At 35.3% G+C, this 20,153-nt stretch overlaps 1 protein-coding gene across 1 annotated transcript in view; it reads right to left on the reverse strand.

The window, feature by feature from the left end:
• Positions 1-3,323: 3,323 nt before the first annotated feature.
• The window catches only part of HECTD2 (HECT domain E3 ubiquitin protein ligase 2), a 36,931-nt gene continuing 20,101 nt past the window's right edge, over positions 3,324-20,153 (reverse strand). Inside the window, exons 11-21 of the mRNA XM_069864324.1 lie at positions 19,695-19,791; positions 17,681-17,788; positions 15,912-16,044; positions 12,397-12,485; positions 11,196-11,354; positions 10,663-10,737; positions 9,619-9,706; positions 9,262-9,368; positions 7,954-8,069; positions 7,192-7,335; positions 3,324-5,703 (exon numbers count right to left, since the gene is read on the reverse strand). Of these exons, the coding sequence (XP_069720425.1) occupies positions 5,583-5,703; positions 7,192-7,335; positions 7,954-8,069; positions 9,262-9,368; positions 9,619-9,706; positions 10,663-10,737; positions 11,196-11,354; positions 12,397-12,485; positions 15,912-16,044; positions 17,681-17,788; positions 19,695-19,791 (1,237 nt within the window). The 3' untranslated portion in view covers positions 3,324-5,582. The remainder of the gene's footprint in view (positions 5,704-7,191; positions 7,336-7,953; positions 8,070-9,261; positions 9,369-9,618; positions 9,707-10,662; positions 10,738-11,195; positions 11,355-12,396; positions 12,486-15,911; positions 16,045-17,680; positions 17,789-19,694; positions 19,792-20,153) is intronic.

Consider the following 20,153-nt stretch of genomic DNA (forward strand, 5'->3'; position numbering starts at 1 on the left):
AAAAATAAACAATAATTAACTTGGAATCCTTTTCACAGATTTACAGTAACCTCCAGAACCCCAGGCTATTGGAACAGGAGTTTTCACCTTCCAGAATGTGCCATCTGAGATAAAGGTTTAATGCTTTTTAGAGAAGATGCTGGAATATGACCCTCAGTGGACTGTGAATTATAAAACAAAATCACCCAAACCAAAATGCAATGAGGCTGTTTATATGCAACAGGAACAAATACATGTTATTACTTTAAAAGCTTCAGTTTGAATGAATACCAAGTACTTTCAACACTTGGGAGAGCTCTTCTTCCACTGTACAACTTACCAAAAATATTAGAATCCTCAAAGGAAAATATTGCAGAATATATTATTCATTTCAGTACAATTAGACAATGCAGTAACTGCTATCAGAGGCACACATAGGAAAATATTACTGTTTACTCAAGTTTTAGCTTTATCTAACATGGTGATTGAATTAAAGAAGAATAATTTCAGTTATTACACTCTAAGATACTAATCACTAGAAAAATTAAACCTCACCAGTTAAGGGAATAAAATTAGATTTCTGCAACTAAAAAGCAATCCTACAGAGCTACCGTATAAGAAAGTAGACTTTATCTGCCACTGATAACGAGATTTTTCCTATGCTCATTTGTATTTTACATAAGTCACATTTATCTGGCATGATTAATTATTTTTTCTGTTATAAAGTGAAATACTTAATCATTAAGCTGCATATAGTATCACAGAATATGTCTTGTCAAGTAAAATTTTTAAATCTGAGCAGGATACTCCTCCTTCTTGGAATTCAGAAAGACTTGGGTAAAGACCCCTTTGTAAAGTAGGTGGGATGACAAAATTAAGTGCCTTCTCTCTTCGCTATGGCATATTCTATGATTCTATATGTTACTAGCCCACCCACCCAGCCAACCTACTGAAATGGCCCACAAATAAAAACCCTGAACAGTACCTGTGCTGCCATCACAGCCCTTGAAAGTAAGTTACGTGAGGCTACACAAAATGACTAGAAGACAACCAAAATTTAAGACTCATGTTTGACTTTAAACCACACTGTCTTCTAAATGACTGTGCTTTGGCTACTTTATATCCAGCTGATTTTCCGGTAGGCAAAACAGTTCCTGCCTTTCACAGTATCCCTACTGACACAAAATTAATAGCAAATTAAATTAATAGTCCAGCTCTCCACTAGAGAAAAGAGACTGAACGTACATTGAGAAAACTCACTCATTGACAAGGTGGTTTGAATTACTTGGTTACTGACAGCTGTGTTCTGATAATGCCTACAGAGGCCAGCGGAGGCTGGACTGTTGCTCTCCATAGTGTGGTAGCAGCTAGGATGCTAGTGTAAAGATACTAAGGACCCTGTGAGAAGAGATGCATTTCTCCTTGTTAATGTGAAAGTATGCTATAGAGTTAAAACACCATATAAACATGAAGCCCATAAATTAAAACTGACAATCACAACATCTACATAATCTCACGGGAAGAAAATATTGCATCAGAAAGTAAAAGTCCATTCATCACTCATTGTAATAATATCAAATCATTAATACTGACATGAAAAAGAAAAATGGTAAATGAAGCCTTGCTGTGGTAGAACATAAAACTCCAGAAACATGCAACAAAACCATTAACGTGTATATCCTATTCTTATGCATATAGGTATTAAACATTAATACTGCAGAAGACCCAAACCAGAACCTATCTTCCTAAATTACATGAACTTCTCCCAGCCTTCCAGAATTTAATGCGCACCTACTCTACCAGATCCTCAGACAAAATCTCTCCATCTTCCTTGACCTCAGAGTTCTTTCCTAAATGTAGTCTGAATAACAAGTTATATTAAATCAAATATCCATTCTACAGTTACGAACACACTAACTATATCAAACTATAACCCCTCATATCTGTTCTGATGTTGTATTTTATACAGACACTGGGGTTTAAAGAGTCTATGAAGAATTTCACTAACAATTTGAAACTTGCAGATCTCTAGGGACCCATTTTTTGCTTATTAATTTAAAAACAAAACCTACTTGACTATGAATTAGAATATTTTTTTAACACAAGTGAAACGGCTGTGGCAGTTTAAGCTATCCTGTTATTATTTTCCTAGTCACTGTGAATCTTTAAAAGCACAAGGAAGTTTAAAAACACATACTACAGCACAGATCCTGAAGCAAAAACAAAATCCAAATAGAACAGAAAATTACATGACATAGAGAAAAAAGCAATGCTCTAGAACGGAAATCACATGCTCTTACAGCCTGCCAATCAGGACATGAAAACTAGCACCACTATCAACTACAGCAACAGAGAAGGAACCTCACCACTTTTGGACCCCCCCAAAAAATCAAAGGAAAATACTGCATTTAATTTTTAAGCACCAGCACCAGCCATCTGATCCATAGGAGGACCAGGGCAAGGGAAGCTAGGCTCTGGACTGTTCAGAGAACAGTAACCACCAATCATGTGCCATCTTTGAGGCTTTGGCAGAGTCTCTCATTGATCCCATACACATCAGGGATCACTTCATGGAAAGAGAAGACATTTTCAAAAACCAACACAAGACAGAAGCAACTGCTTCTTCTTCCTCCATATCCATCCAGCTAGAAGCCAACTTATATTTGCTGATTTTGAGAATCTGTAATTATTTGTGATAAAAACATATCAGATGTAACTTTTTTCTTATTATTTTTACTTAAAATATCTACTGTTAGTTAAGAGGAAATTCTGACATGTAATTAAGTGGTTTCAATCATCATCTTTGCTGCCATCTGTAGGTAACTTGAGTGGTACAAATGAGACAAGAAGTAAATTTGAATCTGGTCAGATACTAGTCTGGTGATCAGGATGTCTGTCCATGAGAAACCATGGTGTTCTCATTACCCGCCCCTTTTAGCTAATTTTAACGTTAATTTTAATGTTAAGATTAGTCAGAAAAAGATAAAACACACAATAGATTTGCTTTTTTTCTCCTTATACCTCAAAGTAAGCTACCAACTGAGGAACTAAAAAAATAAGGAAAATTGCGGTGAGGTTCCATGCTCTTTTACAGCATCATTACAACATGTAACACGTGTAATTTTTGACTACAAATATGAAATATACATCTAGGTATTCTGGATGTATGTCTGGCAGTTAAAAGTCAGTTCCTTTCTTAGCAAGACATGCAATGTTTCAGGAAAATTGTTACTGTCAAGAAAATTTTTCTGAAGAAAAATAAGACAAAACAGGTACGTTGATCAAATTTTTAAACCCATTATGATGAATGTTGGAACCTGAAATTAAACAAGTGAGGCCAGAAATTGAAATATTTTATTTAATGACTGCACAATTTAAATACATAAGAATAGATACTTAGTAATGAACAAGCTTATGCAAACCACATTTCTTTTGTATGGTACAAAATAATGATGGACATAAAAAAAAAAGATTTACTGGATTACAGGGCAAGACAAAAGAGCAATAAAATATCATTGAGGAAAAATTTTAAAATTATCAGAGGGTTACTTCATAAATACAGTGCAATGTTTTCATTTAACAAATACAAAATTTACTATTTAATTTATCAACATCAGGAAATATATAAAATGTCATTCAATGACAATCTTATCTAAAAACTGATGCAAATACAATAGCCTTTCTAGAATTCTGAGGTAATATTACACAGTAAATCAAAAAGCTTCAATAAATAAAACTAAACCCAAGGCAAAGTGCAATTCAGTGAAAACAAGAAGATAAAGCTTTTATTTTAACAGTAATAGATAGTTATTAAAAGTGGGCTTAAGCCATAAAAAAATATTTTGGCTAATTTGCCATGTTTTCAGATAAGCTGTATAACTACTTGTTCATGAACCAACCTTCCATGGACACAATTGTACAGAGAGGGGAAAGGAGGAGGTGTTTCCATATACCTTCTGACCTACATCCACATTCAGCTGTCAGAAACTTAACATTACTTGAAGCTAACTATTCATTCCATTGTAATTTTATTATTGGTTTCGAGGCTAGCACAGTGAATATAGTACCAAATATTTTAAAATATCCTATTTATCTCTGCTTTAATAAAACAGGAAAATTGCCAGTACCTTTCTAGGAAACAGAATAAAATAAAATTTACACTTGGATATGGAAGAAAATCCACAACAGCTTTGAAACTACAGATTAGCCAGATTCATTTTTTCACTGTGTGTAAATGGGTTGGTTGTATGTGAATAATACAGAGAGGGAAAACAAAAAAATTATAATAATATTTTACTCGTACTTCAAATAAGGATTTGAGTACAGACACTGCAAGATATTTATGCATCCATGCCCCAGCAGAAGTCAATGGGGAAAGCTGACAATCAGATGCCAAAGTGTCTTGAATAATCTGGGCCTCATTCAGCTGAAAGAAAAATCTATAGAACACACAGTAGCTATTCATATTAAAAAATACTATACTGCATGCTGATAAAATCTTTCCATTTAATGAATAAATCCCAGACTTATAATTACATCTGCATTTTCATTCTCAGCTCCTTAATCTACTAACTCAGAGCAGGCATACCAAGAATTCTCTTCATGTAGTTTGTGCAGCAAAAAACCATGAAACATTATCTCTAAATGCCAGCTTTCAAGCTAATGGAAGCTTCAACATTCATCTAAAATGTTAGTTTATTCACTTTTGTTGCAGCTTAAGACTTTCACCAAAATTTCTGAAAAAAATGATAGCATGATAAACTACATCAGTTTTCCATGTGTTGTGGATTTCATTCTTCACCTGAAATAATTCATTATTATTTTTAATACCTAATTTTGTTTACCATAACGCTGGTAACCATAGATGTCAAAGAACGAACACATATGTTGCTTAATACCTATAGTTTGAACTTGAAACCCCTCAAGCTGAAAAAAGTACCTTTTAACTTTCTTGCACAATCAAGCCTGTTGATCTGTAAAAGCTGAATATAGAACATCTAAAACCTCTTATTCATAAAAAATAAATTTTTAGCAGTAAATGGCACTATCAAACCCCTATTTGTTCACAGGCAGTTATTTACACGTTTCTTAGCCTGTCTGAGAAGGAAAACAAGAATATTAAAACTGCATAAATTTTATAAAGACTAAAATTCCTGTTTGCCTTTGAGAAAATATGGCTACATGCTGTATATTTTTTTTCTATTATTCATGTTAATTGAAAACATTCTACCACTGGAATTAGCTAATAAATATTCTGTATATTATCTCCCAGTGGGATACCTGCGATGTAAAGGAATTAGGCTTAATGATAAAGTGCTATTAAGTAAAAACAGAAATAAACTACAACTTAAAAATTGTCTTTAGTCAGACTTTGTTTATCAAATAGACCAGCTTTTTGTATGAAGAAATCTACTTTCTGTGACAAAGCAAGCAGTAAATGTATTGCCATTCAGGAAGGAAACATACACTTCATAATTAATTTAAAAAAATATCTAAGTTGAGTAAGACTGGCACAGTATCAAGAGACATAACAAAAAGCTTAAAGGCACAGTCAGAAGAGAGTGAATGCTACATAAAAATGCTGTTCTTAAAATTATTTCATTTTATTCAAGACCAAAACCCTCTGCATTTGAAATTCCAATGATCAGCTTCTGCTTCAATTCCTTCTTGTTCTTGTAGGGAGGGAGACAAAGCTGGTTGAAACAGGTGTGGGCCACAGGTAACCTAAAATAATTGAACACCCCCCCCAACAAAACAGACTTAATGATAATGCAATACAAGCAGAACACTGCCAACTGCCTACACATTTTCAGTTAAACATTGCTTAAATAATAAACCCATTAAAAGGAAAATATATCCTAATGTTGTTGGTTCAAGTTCTATTGAACACAAGTAACATCACTGTTGCTCATATGCACCTCAGATGACTTTGCTTGCCTGCAACGTAGCCAGAGGTGTAAGCAGCTATGGAATCTTCTTGTCTTTTACTACCATAAGTGACATGCAGGACAGCACCGAGGATACAGACTTGTCCAACAACTGATTACTTGAAGGCAGAAGGGAATAAAAACTGAGCTGAAGCTCAATCTGACAGTTGGTATTAACCCAACACACTGAAAAACTTCTAAAATTTGGATGCTAACAAATTAAATTTCAGTATGTGACCCAAAAGCTCTCTAATTCCATTTTCACTGAAGCTCTTAGTCTTTTGAATGGCAACAGCTTGACCTTTGGTCATCAACAAATATTCTTGAAAGGGGATCAAATCTCCCTAGATCTGGAAACCCAAGCTACTTCTCCCTTCCCACCCTTTAAACAAGCAAGCAAAGATCTGTTAATCAGACTGGAATCATGCGCTTCATGATTTGTAAAGCTAGGAAACTGAATATTAATTTGGTAATTCTTACTGCTATTATATTCATTGATGCTATTGCGTGACTAATGCAATGCCAACATGTCTATATTCACGCATGAACAGGCAGTCTGAGTGCAACAACTATCTTCCAAAACACAGATCTACATAACTTCAAAACGCACACTATTTCAAAAGGAAAATACTAGCTAGATTATACGTGGAATTTCTCAAGTCAATTCAATACAAAATAGAACACTACCAGCAATGCCACTACTTCGCATGAACAACTTAACCTTCACAATAAAATGACAAGGCTGCTTAGTTTTTGTTTCTTCTAAGCAACCTCTGTGTCAGCCATATACTTGCTCACCAGAGATGGGACCCTAAAGGAATGATACATCTTATCCACTCATACATGGGAAAATACTTAAGTCCATCAAGAAAGAAAGAAAGCATTTTCTGCAACTGCAGGGGCTGCTATAAATTACGACAGACTCAATGAATTCAGAAGAATTCATGGCGATTCACAGTGCTTTTCATTAACTCAGCTGTCATATTAGGAACAATTAAACAATTTATTTGAATTGAAAAGACATAAGGAATGTCTATAAATAAAGAATTCATGGCCTAAAATGTAAATATTGACTGGAGAATCAATTTTGCATTAGATGTTCACCTGTAAAATTTATTCAATCAATAAATGAGTACAATAATATTTTGAAGACAAACTAAAAGGAGTCCATGCAGTTTCTTCCTCATACATTAGTTTGCTCTTCTATAAAAAGACATTCAAAAGCAACAGGAACTCTTGGGAAATAATTCAACAGAATTTTCTAAAAATCCAGAAAACTACTTACCAGTTAGTGGATGTTTCACTCTTTGAAATCTTGAAATTCAAATCAGCCATTCCTCCCACAGGTACTCTATCACTTCCTGTAGCAAAATGTAGCAGCTTCTTTTGAAGGTCAAGAGAAAATCCAAGCACTACATCCCAAAAGTATCTATATTCAGGGTAGAGGGAGAAGAAAGTGGTGTAAGGTGTGATATCATGACAAAACAGTATGAAGATTATAATACAGCTGCAAGTACTACATGATGAATGTCACTTCCTGAGAATTTAATTGATGTAATATATAGGACATCAATAGCATCCTAATATGCAAGGTTGAATAAACTTCTAAGAACTTGACAAGTACCACATTTTATGAATTTTGGAAAGATGTCTTGCCAAATGATGCCCATTCCCATTTCTCCATAAAAATATAAATGCCTTCTACTCACTAATCTAAATGTCCTTACTATCAAATAGAACAGAAATTAAAAAAACATTTTAGAAGGCTGGATAATAAAGACTCAGATTTCCCTATGCAGAATCTGAAGCTGCTCTTTTTAATCTATCTCCATCTCAGTCTAATCATAACCTTTTAAAGGTATTCAGCAAGACATTATGCCATTAAGGATTTAACTCTTCCTACTTACAGATAATTTTATAGTGTTTTTGTCTTATTTGGAGATGAGTTTTTAAAACTTCAGTCATTCTCAGATTATCCTTGAAGGGATTATTCCCAATATTCTAGCATTTTATGTTTTTAAACTCAGTAATAAGAATGAAAGCCTACCGTATAGTAGGATCAGTTTTTTGGTAGCCCTCATATTGGGTGCTTCGTTGTAAAGCGAACATATCCAGTTCAGGACTGCCACAGACAAGAATTTCAACCTCTTCAGGACGAAGTAGCTACCAGAAATTAAGGATAAAATATTTATTTTTTTTTTAAATATGAGAAATGATGCTACTAGATTCAGATTAATCTTTTCTTTTGGCATTAAAGAAAAATTAACAGAATAGAATTCAATATAAATTAATAACCTTGATACGTATTATTCTATAGAAAAATTAATTCCTCAGTACTTCGAGGAATTTACAACTCCATACAGTAAAAAGCAAATTACTAGATAACATATCTTAGCATTCCTTTTATTCCTCACTTATTTTTCATCCTTACATTTATTACACTGACTTGCTTCTATCATCTGATTAAATTACAAATGGGTCAGGAAGAAAATCAAGTTTGTAGGTATTGAATTCAGAGGGAGGGTCTTGGTCTCAATTTTGGATACAACTTCCTTTCCACACTGAAAAGTCTCAATGTAGTTTGATGAGAAGCAGCAGCTGACAGAACTTGACTATTAGTTGTACATGCTGTACAAAGCAAGTAAATGTAATAATAAACCACACTTAAAACAACCACTGAACTTACACCTGCAGAATCTTCTTATTAATTTACGACACTGTTAAATTGCGTGAAAGTATGCCACAGCATTTCAGTGGATTTTCATCCTCCTTCCAGAACCTTCCATCCAGTTAGTCACATCTCACTTTGCTAAAAGAGTGCCATACTTGGCTAATTTCATAGGAATTAAGAAAATCTCATGAAAATTGTAACTGCTTCTTCTTACTGCAGAAGGGATGATGTAAATTACAAAAAGCATTCTAACAGCCAAATGGGACTGAATATAGAAGAATATTTAATCTCAATCTCACTGAGTGTTCTTCCTGCAAGAAGTAATGCATATTTTCAGAGGAGTTGCTCAAGAGCACAGTTTCTCTGGACAGTTTATCTGCTGCTCATAACTGTAAGGAATACAGAGAATCCTTGTAAACATTCACATGAGAGCCTGTGAAGTGTCTACAAATGCCTACTTATAAACCTAACTTGTGGAGCTTTATTTATTTGTTTTCAATGGAACATTACAGAGAATAGTTGATTACTGCTTAATTTCTTCTGCTCATGACGGATTAATCATTGATTTTAATCAAGACTGTTCACAACCCCCACAAATCATCCAGCATAATCTGTTTAATTTAGATAAGTCATTATCACATATTTGAAATAGAAGTGAAGAGTTAAGTTTCATTTTATTCTTACCAGTAATGCATATGAAGCACAGACACTATGAAATCCATAATAGAAAGCTGCAAATTGCTTGTAGATTGATTTGTTGAGAAGGAAATCAACATAGAGCTGCACGTATTCTAAAAAATAAAACCAGTTATATCGTTACATCGTAATAATTTTAAATAATCATTTGTTGTGCTCTCTCAAGTTGTACTGAATTAAGAAAAATGAATGCATTACGTTTTAGATACTATTAAATTGGTAGGCCTACTAGAAAGGACTAATTTCATTTTCACACTTTGTTAAAGAAAACCCAGGCTTATGAGAAGGAAAAAAAGGACAAACTTAAATCTGCCAAATATTTGAAGTTGGTATGTATTGAAGTACCTTTCCTATTCTGATTTGTGACTGGAATTTTATCTCCATTTGGCTTTAAGTTGTAAGACTTTATAACACCAAATTCTTCCTGAAAAACCTGGAGAAAAAGAGAAGTCAAGATCAGCACTGGAAAACACATTCACATACTTGCAAATTACAAAGCTTCTGTTTGTTATTCCATGTATTTCCCTGATCTTTTGTACATGCCATAATTCTGAGGGTTGTGGGGCTTTCAAAAGTTAAAAATTACGATTTTCAACAAATTGCTCAAGAAATTGTGTTTGAAGTAGAAAAGTTGACCTAGTAATACAATGGCAAACTGACCTGCAGGGTCTGGAGCCACAGAGTATTTCATATGAAAGAACAATTTACGAGCATCAAATCCAATTAAGAAGATATTTTTCCTAGGTGAGCCACAGTGGAACTCAAAAGCACACCCACTTCACAGAAATTCTCAGATGGTCCGATAATAATGTAATTCAAAGCTGAGGAAAAAAAGGTCAGCACTAGACCAATATACATCCATAAACCAGCACGAAATTTTACTAACTAGTATGTGTTCTAAAACAATGAATAAATTAAAAGAGCTTTCTTAATTGAAGCAGCAGGCATACAGGTCAGTCAAATCCATCATGACTTGAACTAGCTATTGTACTAGTGAGATTTCCTGGACAAAGTGTATAAAATAACAAGAGTAAGCTTTAAGTAATATTTAGGTTAGACAGAAAAAAAATAGACTGTTTTGCTGCCAGATGAATCCCACAAATTGCAAGGTGATGATGTCATAGCAAGCCAAGAGCTGGAAATTCACCAGCAGCTGGCCTTGCAACCCTGGTAGTCAGTACTCAGATCCACCTCCCTGCCAAGGGACAACAGCTTAGAAGCCGTAAGGGAGAAAAACTTTGTATTCCCTGAGCACCCAGGACTAGTTCTTGAAGGAAGCTTTAACTCCACACAGTTACATTCCAAATAATGAGTAATCATGCAGTTTTCAACATTGGTAAAAATTACTGAAGGAGGTGGAGAATCACTTATAATTGTGTATTTAATGACCTGAAAGGTTGAGTAAAAATCCTCTTCGACATTGCCTTCATAGGACAGAAGTTCACATAGTCCATGGGCCAGTTCCTACAATGATTAAAAACTCTTCAGTAAATCTACAAAACTTACCGATGTAACTTTGCAAGGACATGCTAGAATTACTACTTTACACAGAAAATATATTGGAAAAAGCTGTATATTAAAAACACAAACACAAATAAAAACTCACTGATTAATTTATATTTGTGTGTAAATGTACTGATGTTTATTTTTATCTCAGTATAAGCAGTTACAGTCATCTTTTTACTATGAAAAAGTATCTAGAAAGCTCCTATTGGATTTTGGTATTCTAACTTAAAGCACACCAATAAAAATTCTGCTATGCTAGAAAAAAATAGAGAATTTCTGTTTCCAGTAGGAAAAAAGGAGACTTTATCAGCCTGTGCTGAAAAAGAGAACTGTTTTCAAACAGTTTAATAAAAGTAAATATAAATAAAACAGTTTTAAATCAGTAATTTGGCATCTTAACAAACCATAATACTTACGGGCATAATCTGAAACAGGTCATCTAACGTGACATCGCAGATGCCTACAAGTGTGTTATGATCACAGGGAACAATGGGAGGACTCAATAATTTCTTGTAACAGCAAGGCGGGAAACGAATATCCAAGGTGATGCTATTATATACAGCAAGTCCCATAAGCTACACAGGTTAGGTTAAGGGCAAACCCCACACATCCATATTATGCTTAATATTTTAAGTAACTTGGAAAAAATATTTTAACATTTTAGTCGGAATACTCGAATATATGCAAAACAAACAGAAGAAATGGAAATAATTTTTTTACACTGACAATTTAAAATGCGGTTTTGCATTACAAATAAGTGTAGTTAAAATGGTCAAATGATGCACACTGACAGAACACTTGAGAATCTTCATCCTGATATTCTATTCTTGCATTTTTAGAATAAAATGTTCACAAGTATTGTCATGAAAGAAGTTTTTAAAGAGAACTGTAGATATATATTTTTAATAAAAAAATATAAAGTGCTCAATATAGTGATTTTTCTTTTAAATAAATCTAAACACATAAAACCAAACCTGCACTGGCACTGCAGCTCATCAGCTAGCATATTTAAGTGCATCTGGAGAAAAAAATCTGAAATTATACCAAAAATTAAAAGAATGTAATTCATGAAATAGCTTCTCACTGGAATGGAATAGTTCAGTTGGAAGGAATCTGCAATGACCATCTGGTCCAACTGCAATAAGTAAAGTGGGGACATTATCATCTCATCTGAGTGGATGAAACAACAGAAAACCTAGGAAATAAACTTACGCTCAAAGTAGCATGTGGCTTCCATTCAGTTAAATAAAAAAAAGCTGCATACCACTCAATGAGAAGTTAGAAAAAATATTAATGCATACAGGTTTGCTTACCTTTACTGAATGGAACTCAAAGGTGTAAGTACACAAAAAATTACAACTTATATGCAAAAAAGTTGCATATGTAGTCTTCATTCTCTTATTTTCTGGCTGTAAAAATGTACCATGTACCCACATACTACTGTTTTCTTCCTATTTTTAGTTCACTTGCTTGAATGACATTCTTTTTATACTTTTAAATGGAACACATTTGTATACACAATATTTGAATGAGCTTTAATCAATGCCTTATTTCATCCCATACCAACTCAGTAAGTGGCTGTTCATTCAGCAGTGTCAGGTGGACATGAAAGGATACAGCTCCAACCAATCGGAACTCAGAATAGTTTTCGCACTTAAAGCTGCTGAACCAATGGCAGTGCGAGTCCTTGTGGTAGGTGAACATGCCTGCAGAACAGGAATGGTGGCTTTTACAAAGCCTGAATTTCAATTAAAAAAAAATCACACAAAACCACATCTTTCTCACTTAAGCACCCTAAAAACTGCTCTTAGGAGTGCCCGTTTCTCCATGCTTGTTCTTAGCCCCATCTTCCCACCTACAACAGGAGCCTATAGGCTCTTGGGCAAGGACTACCAAGGGCAGCGCCAAACCCAAAGCAGGCCTAAGCCCATCAGCCCTGTTGTGTGCTGATGAAACATGTTCTTCAGTGCCTCTAATCATGAATATTCTGCACTGTCTCTGCATAACCTGTTTCTTCACTGTAATTCATCATCAGCACAGCCAGAAATGTTAACTGTCCAACCAAAAACTTTCTTGCTGCAACGTAAACCCACTTCTTCTTCACTTCCTGGGTATAGAGCAGATGACAATCTTAAAAAATGCTGGCATGAATCCAAATACCAAACCTTTACGTTGTTAGAACAGAGAGCTGTAAAAGATTTATCTTATGCACATATGAGCAGCTACGGAATATGTTTCCTATTTTCTGTGAAAAAATTACATCAGAGAAGTTAAAAATAAAACCCAAACTACAAATATCCTAAAAAAGCTACCCACTGGTCTAAATAACAAGCTAGATTCCACTGAAATCATGATTATAGCCTAGTCTGACTGCTATTTGAATCAGATATAGATCATTCTGTTTTAAAGAGTAATAGAGAGCAAAATCCTACATAATGAAACCACATAACTTTAAGATGCCTACAAAGTTTTGCTCAGAGAAACAAGAACTTTACATTCTAGTTAAGTGTGCATTAACTATGAAATGAACTTCAGCAATGTACAAGTAAATTGAATAAAATGTGATGACCAGTTTTAATTTGTTGGGATTGAATGAGCCGACAGCTTAATATTGTTTCCACAGTTAGTGTAGAAAACAAAGCACTGGACAGTTCTAAGGATAGCATGTATGTAGTGGCTCACTGCATTTGTGCTCAAAGACAAAGTTGGGGGGAAAATAAGATTTAAATGAAAAATCAAACACCTTTGGATTAAAAAACAAGAATAGAAATCAATTGGGAACATCTAGTTCTTATGAAAAATTACAGGTAAAACTCTGCTAACCCCCTCCACTGTCCTGAATGATCCCATCTTTTATGGAATTTAAATCCAATCTTTTGAACTTCTGCTGAAAAAGGTGCTCATCATGAAAGGCTCAAACAGTACCTTTACAAGAACCAACAGAACACTTGCAGGTAATGCAGAGCAAGGTTCACATATTGAATAATGACAGTGATGCTAGAACAAAATAAATATCAAATCCAATTTATTAAATGTCTGTGCTGAGGTGAAGAAAGCATCATAATACACCCGTGATGGCAGTCATAGAATAACCAGGTTGGAAGAGACCCACCGGATCATCGAGTACAACCATTCCTATCAAACACTAAACCATCTATAAACCGACTCTTCTTTGACCTACTCTTATATGATCAGACCCTTCTGTGACACGACATCAGGAAAAAATTTTTCATGGAAAGGGTCACTGGACACTGGAACAGGCTGTCCAGGGAGGTGGTTGAGTCACCTTCCCTGGAGGTGTTTAAGGCATGGGTGGACGAGGTGCTGAGGGGCATGGTTTAGTGTTTGATAGGAATGGTTGGACTTGATGATCCGGTGGGTCTCTTCCAACCTGGTTATTCTATGATTCTATGATTCTACGATTCAATTATAACATCAGTAATATATCCATGCACAGTTCAGGAAAGATGACTCACTTGAGAAATATTAGAGTGGGGAAAAGCCCCATGCAGGTCATATTTATATTCATCATTTTATACTTTACAGCAATATAAAACAAGCAGATTGAACTGCTGGTTTATGAATGCTCATTCATTCCTTCCAATCTCCTATTTACTAATAAAACATTCCCTTTTTTTCCCCCTTGGGCCTGCAAAGATCATTATGAGCTTACAGGTCCTGGTAACAGCAGAGGCAGGCTATTCCATTCAGTCTCACAACTGCCTATGTTGTCTCTGCATCTGACTGAAGGACCTTTCTCTTCTAAGAGCATCTCTGAACACTTTAAGAATACCAGTCAGACAGATAACCCAAAGAGAATGTGATAAGGATTCAAGTAAAAACTCACCTTTACCTATAATAATCTCAGAAATTGTGCTAGTGTAGACACTAAGTGTAGACACTAAGTGCTAGTGTAGACACAAAAGTGTAGACACTTTTGGTGCAACTATCAGTGCAAATGGAAACTATGGATTCACAGGAGGCCAGAGTGCACAGTTTGCCAGAACTGATCACAGTAACAGCATCCAACTGTAGCTACTTGGAGAAACCATGAAAACTCCATAAACTAGCAATATGAAGACAGCTGAAGGCAGTATAAAACCAGAAAATGCAGCAGCATGAGAAGAAAGGTAGGGATGGCAGGTAACACACAGTAAGAATAGGCCTTATCTCCACTTGAATATTTACTAAACCATCTATTTCAAAGGCTGCTAAACTCCTCTTCCTGTTTTGGAACGGGACTATCATATTCCAACTGCAACCAAACAACGTATTAAGCTAAATGGAAGAAACTTATTCTTGAATCCAAATACACAAATTCACAGAAATACTTGTGTGAATCGTAGAAAATTTCCAAGGGGACACAAGTGTCAGTGTTTCAATGGCTTGCACAGCTTTTGCTTCTTAGATTGTCAGTATGTCTAGCAATTCACTAACAGTCATAGAAAACTTAGGAGTTTTCTACTCAGAAGAGAAACGGAAACAACCCTTCCAAAGGGCCTGACTCCATTTGAATTATAATAGATTTAAATTAACCTTTTCTGACTCCATAAAATAGTTAATGGCCTTCTCCCATCTTCCCAGAGGTAAATCCTGATCCTGTCTCTGGACAGAAATGAAAACGCTGCAATACCAGAGATCTATTTTCAAGGCAAATCTCCTGCTCATCTTGAATTCCCCTGCTTTATGTGGTCACTAGCCTGGGGATATTGTCAAACAATAAACACTGAGCCTCCGGTTTCTTAAACAAGATTTATAATGACTGAAGTCTAAAAAACCTCAATCCTAATTTTAACTCTAAATCTCTCCATTGATTGGAGATTTATTCACCCTCTAATTTCGCCATACAATGAAGCAAAATTGCAGTTTTTCAAGTGATGCTTGAGCCTTCTCTTCAAAAGCCAAGATCTTTAAAGGTCTTAATGTACTTGCCCACTCTCTTCCATCTTCCTCTATGCCAAAGCTTCTTCTCATCTATACACAATTTCAACTTGTCTGCTTTTGTTTTTACATCCATTAGTAACTGATCCACCTAATACTGGATTAACTAAGAATTCTTATCCATCGGCGTTTTGGTAATTTAAAATGAAAAAACTTTCATGTTGCACTTAAGAACACTTATGAGGACTCACCATAATCTGGGTGAAAAATCTGGCGAATCAAAAGAAGAAACCATTCTTTTGTCAGGCCACCCATATCAAGACCAGCTTCCCCTACAAATGTGACTTTCAACTTCTTTTTCAGATCTGCCCTCTTCCTTGCTAGCTATTGCAAAATAGGTAGAAGAAAAAGGAGATTTAACATATCATCATCACTGCCTCTAGACAAAGAGAATACAATTCTGTCTCTACCTCTCTTGCTTTGTTTAAACTAATACTTTGTGTCATCTCTTACTAACAGTTCAAAACCACATTAAAACAATGATTAAATGCAGAAGGAAGATGATCAGGACTATTTGACATCATCAACTACCTTACACATGGAGCCACTCTCTAGGCTTGAAAAGAAGTTAGGTGGTATGCTAACAGACTTTTAATAAATGAATACAATTAATTGAGTCAGTCTGGAATACTGTGGACCTATAAAATTTTTTAGCTACATTTTGCCAGGAAATGACAGATTAAAAAAAAAATTTAGACATACTTTGGAGATATTTAGAAATAAGGAGGCAGCTAAAATTGTCAGCATTTGGACATTGTTCTATTCAGCATAAGATACCTGCCAGCAAGTATCAGCTATTACATAAAATTGCTTTTACACAATGTTAATAGGTTCTCTTCATTCGCCTGTCGTAAGAGACAGCATTTCATTCAGGTACGCCTTTCACAACTAGCAGCAGAATAAGACCCTAACCAATTTTTCTTTAACTACTGGCCAGCTCCAGAGAAAGCGTTTAAACCAGGCAGGAAGATGCAATGTGCTGAAATAATTTGTATGTTGTTAGCTGCTGAAGTAAATTCCTGTTGCATAAATTTTAACTATAGGTATTTGTATTATTTGCCACAAACTATTAGCTGTAGTGATTTTCCTTTGCAAAATGGGGGTTTTTTTAGATCTAAAATACAAAGACGACCTCTTTTGCTCACTTTCCATATAATACATCCCTACTGAACAGAAGCAAACATCAGAAATAAACAGCATAATATTCTGGCTATCAGAACTTTAGAGGTTGCTCTTCATTATCTCACTGTGGTAAATAAAAACCTACAATGCCTGAAAGTAGTATCACCACTGATATTTCTTCTGTCTTATGAGATAAGGCAAAAATAAACATGCTGTAATATAGGAAGAAGTTTAATTTTATGATTTCTCAACATGGGCAATCAGAACTTGTGTAGTCTTGTTTGGTTTTCACCTCTTGGACTTATTCAATACCATCAGCCTGTTTTTAGTGTTGAGAAAGAGTAGGGAACTATAGTGCACGATAAAATGTTAATTAGCAAAGTTCAGTGGACAGTGAAGAACTGCCTACTTTAATGAACACATCTGTTTAATTTCTGAAAAGGAAAAATTATATTCAAGAATATGAGGAATCAGTTAAAATCAAGATAAGAAGTTAAGAAAAGGAAGTATAAAATCATTCTTATAGGACAGAGAAGTTAGTGAAAGAAGAATAAAAAATATTCCAAGAATGAGAACGTGCCAAACGCATTTGTGATTAATCACTTATTATTATGGTTTTAACTATTGATTAGTAGGAGGGAAGAAAATAAAATTCAGTACATCTAATCTATTCTGCAGCACTGCAGTTGTGATGCAGTAATTCAGTTCTTCTCACTTAGTATTATACAGTTATATTCCCTATGTCTTAGCATGGAAAGATTTAAATATGACTTATCAAACAAATTTGAGTGCAATAGCTATTCTGCAGCAACACATTGTTTAATTACATTTCTTTTACCTCATCAAGTGAATCACTAACAAGGTGTGTCCTCCTCACTTTCACATTTAGGAACAACATATTCATGTCAGGTTTCTGTCTGCGGGAGACTTTATCCACAAGGCTTTGCTATTTAAATGAAAAAGAAATATCATACATGCAACATCTTAACTTAAAAAAAAAAGCGACACACTTGTTAAATGTAAAAAAAACCCTATTAGCTTTCATTAAAGACCTTACCCTAATATGAAAACTGCTTAAATATCTTCTAGAAGATGGGGAAAAACATATTTTCTGTTGTAGAGTGTTTACACCATATTTGAATTAACTTAGCAGGAAGTTTAATAAGAAAGCAGCAATTATGCAGCAACCCTTTAAGCTCCCAAATGGTTAAAAAATACACACAAAAGATTCCGAAGACTGGATTGTGCTTTACTTCGCTATTCACAAGACAAACATTCTGGTTACCCAGGATATGGAGAAGGCTGAAGTACTTAATGACTATTTTGTCTCAGCCTTCGCTAGTAAGGGCTCAAGTCACACCACCCAAGTTGCAGAAGGCAAAGGCAGGGATTAAGATAGTGAAGAACCACCCGCTGCAAGAGAGGATCAGGTTTGAGACCATCCAAAGAACCTAAAGGTACACAAGTCCATCGGACCTGATAAGATGCATCTGTGGGTCCTGAAGGAACTGCTGGATGAAGTTGATAAGCCTTTATCCATCATATTTGAGAAGTCGTGGCAGTTCTGTGAAGTTCCCACTGACTGGAGAGGAGGAAACATAACTCCCATTTTTAAAAAAGGTAATAAGACCACCTGGGGAACTACAGGCTGGTCAGTCTCACCTTTGTGCCTGGCAGGATCATGGAGCCGATCCTCCTGGAAACTCTGCTGAGGCATGTGGAAAATAAGGTGGTGACTGGTGACAGCCAACCTGGCTTCACTAAGGCCAAATTGTGCCTGACTAATTTGGTGGCTTTCTACAACGGGGCTTCAGCATTGGTGGATATGGGTAGACTAACTGACATCAAACACCTGGACTTGCACAGATCATTTGACACTGCGCTGCACAACTTTCTGGTCAATCAATTGGCAAGATGTGGATCTGACGGATGGATGACTCTGAATGGTTGCACCCAAAAAGCTGTGGTCAACATCTCTATGTCCAAGTTGACACTGGTAACGAGTAGTGCTCCTCAGGGAACAGGTGTTGGGGACAGGTGTTGTTCAACATCTTTGTTGCACACAGGGACAGTGGGATTGAGGGCATTTTCATCAAGTTTGCTGATGACACTGCAACAGGTTACCCAGAGAAGCTGTAGATGTCCCATCCCCAGAGGTGTTCAAGAGCAGGCTGGATGAGGCTTTGAACAACCTGATCCAGTGAAAGGTGTCCCTGCCCATGGCAGGGTGGTTTGAACTGGATGATCTTTAAGGTCTCTTCCAACCCAAACTATTCTATGATCCAGCAAGACAGAAATGGATAGGTGGCCGTGCTGCCACATTGAGCATTGAGGAAACCGGTGTCATCTAGCACTTGAAGAAAATTATGACTGAAGAAGGCAGACAACACCTCTTTCAAAACAAAAGAGGCCGCCCAGTAGCAATACCTCTGCTGTGCCTTGTGAACACAGAGTTGCATCTTGGTCTTCCATGAAAACATATCTTCACAGGATAAAATAGGATACAGTCCATAATTTTCATGGAATTTTTCTTCCATAATTATCTTGTTAATTTAACATGCTAGCACATTATGCAGGTTTCTCAAAAAAGAAAAAATAAATATTATTGTAACTGTTTCTCCACAACACTGGTATTTATAAGCATCCTGAAACTAAGCACATTAAAACAAAAAATACTGAGACAATCCAGCACGGACCTTTTTAGACTACTAGTAGTAAAATGGCTCAAGTTCTTTTTAGGTGTAGTCTGAAATACTAGAAGCAGTGATGAAAGGCTGTGTGTAGTACCAACCTAAAAAACCTTAAAAAATATCAGTGGATGAAACACAAACATTTACCACTAAATGACTTACCCGTGCAATACTTATCATCTGTTGTTCTGAGTCCCTCTGAATAATAACTTTCTTTGCTGCTATAGAAATAATAAATGGATATTGACAGAAAGAAAACCTAACAGCAAGAGAAAAGAAGAAAAAATACTTCCTTTTTAGCATCTAGCATATTATTTTCTATTTAAGAATACAGGAGCGAATCTTTGCATTATCATTTAGCAACTTTTCCCCTCCACTGATAGTAATTTGCTAATTGCTGCTGGGATATTTTAGTGTTGTATACACAGATAATCAATTCCGTAGAACAAACTGTTGTTTGCAAATGCTACTGGAAACTGTAATGAGGAATAATACTTACACTGAATAAAGCTCTTTTTTATTGCTCATAATTATCAATAGACCAAATAAAGAAATCATCATCTGTTTGAAATACTAAAATTTAACTTCTACACTGAATTAAAGAAAACTATAATATATTCT

Source organism: Phaenicophaeus curvirostris, chromosome 9 (genome assembly GCF_032191515.1).
Source record: "Phaenicophaeus curvirostris isolate KB17595 chromosome 9, BPBGC_Pcur_1.0, whole genome shotgun sequence".
NCBI lineage: Eukaryota > Metazoa > Chordata > Aves > Cuculiformes > Cuculidae > Phaenicophaeus > Phaenicophaeus curvirostris.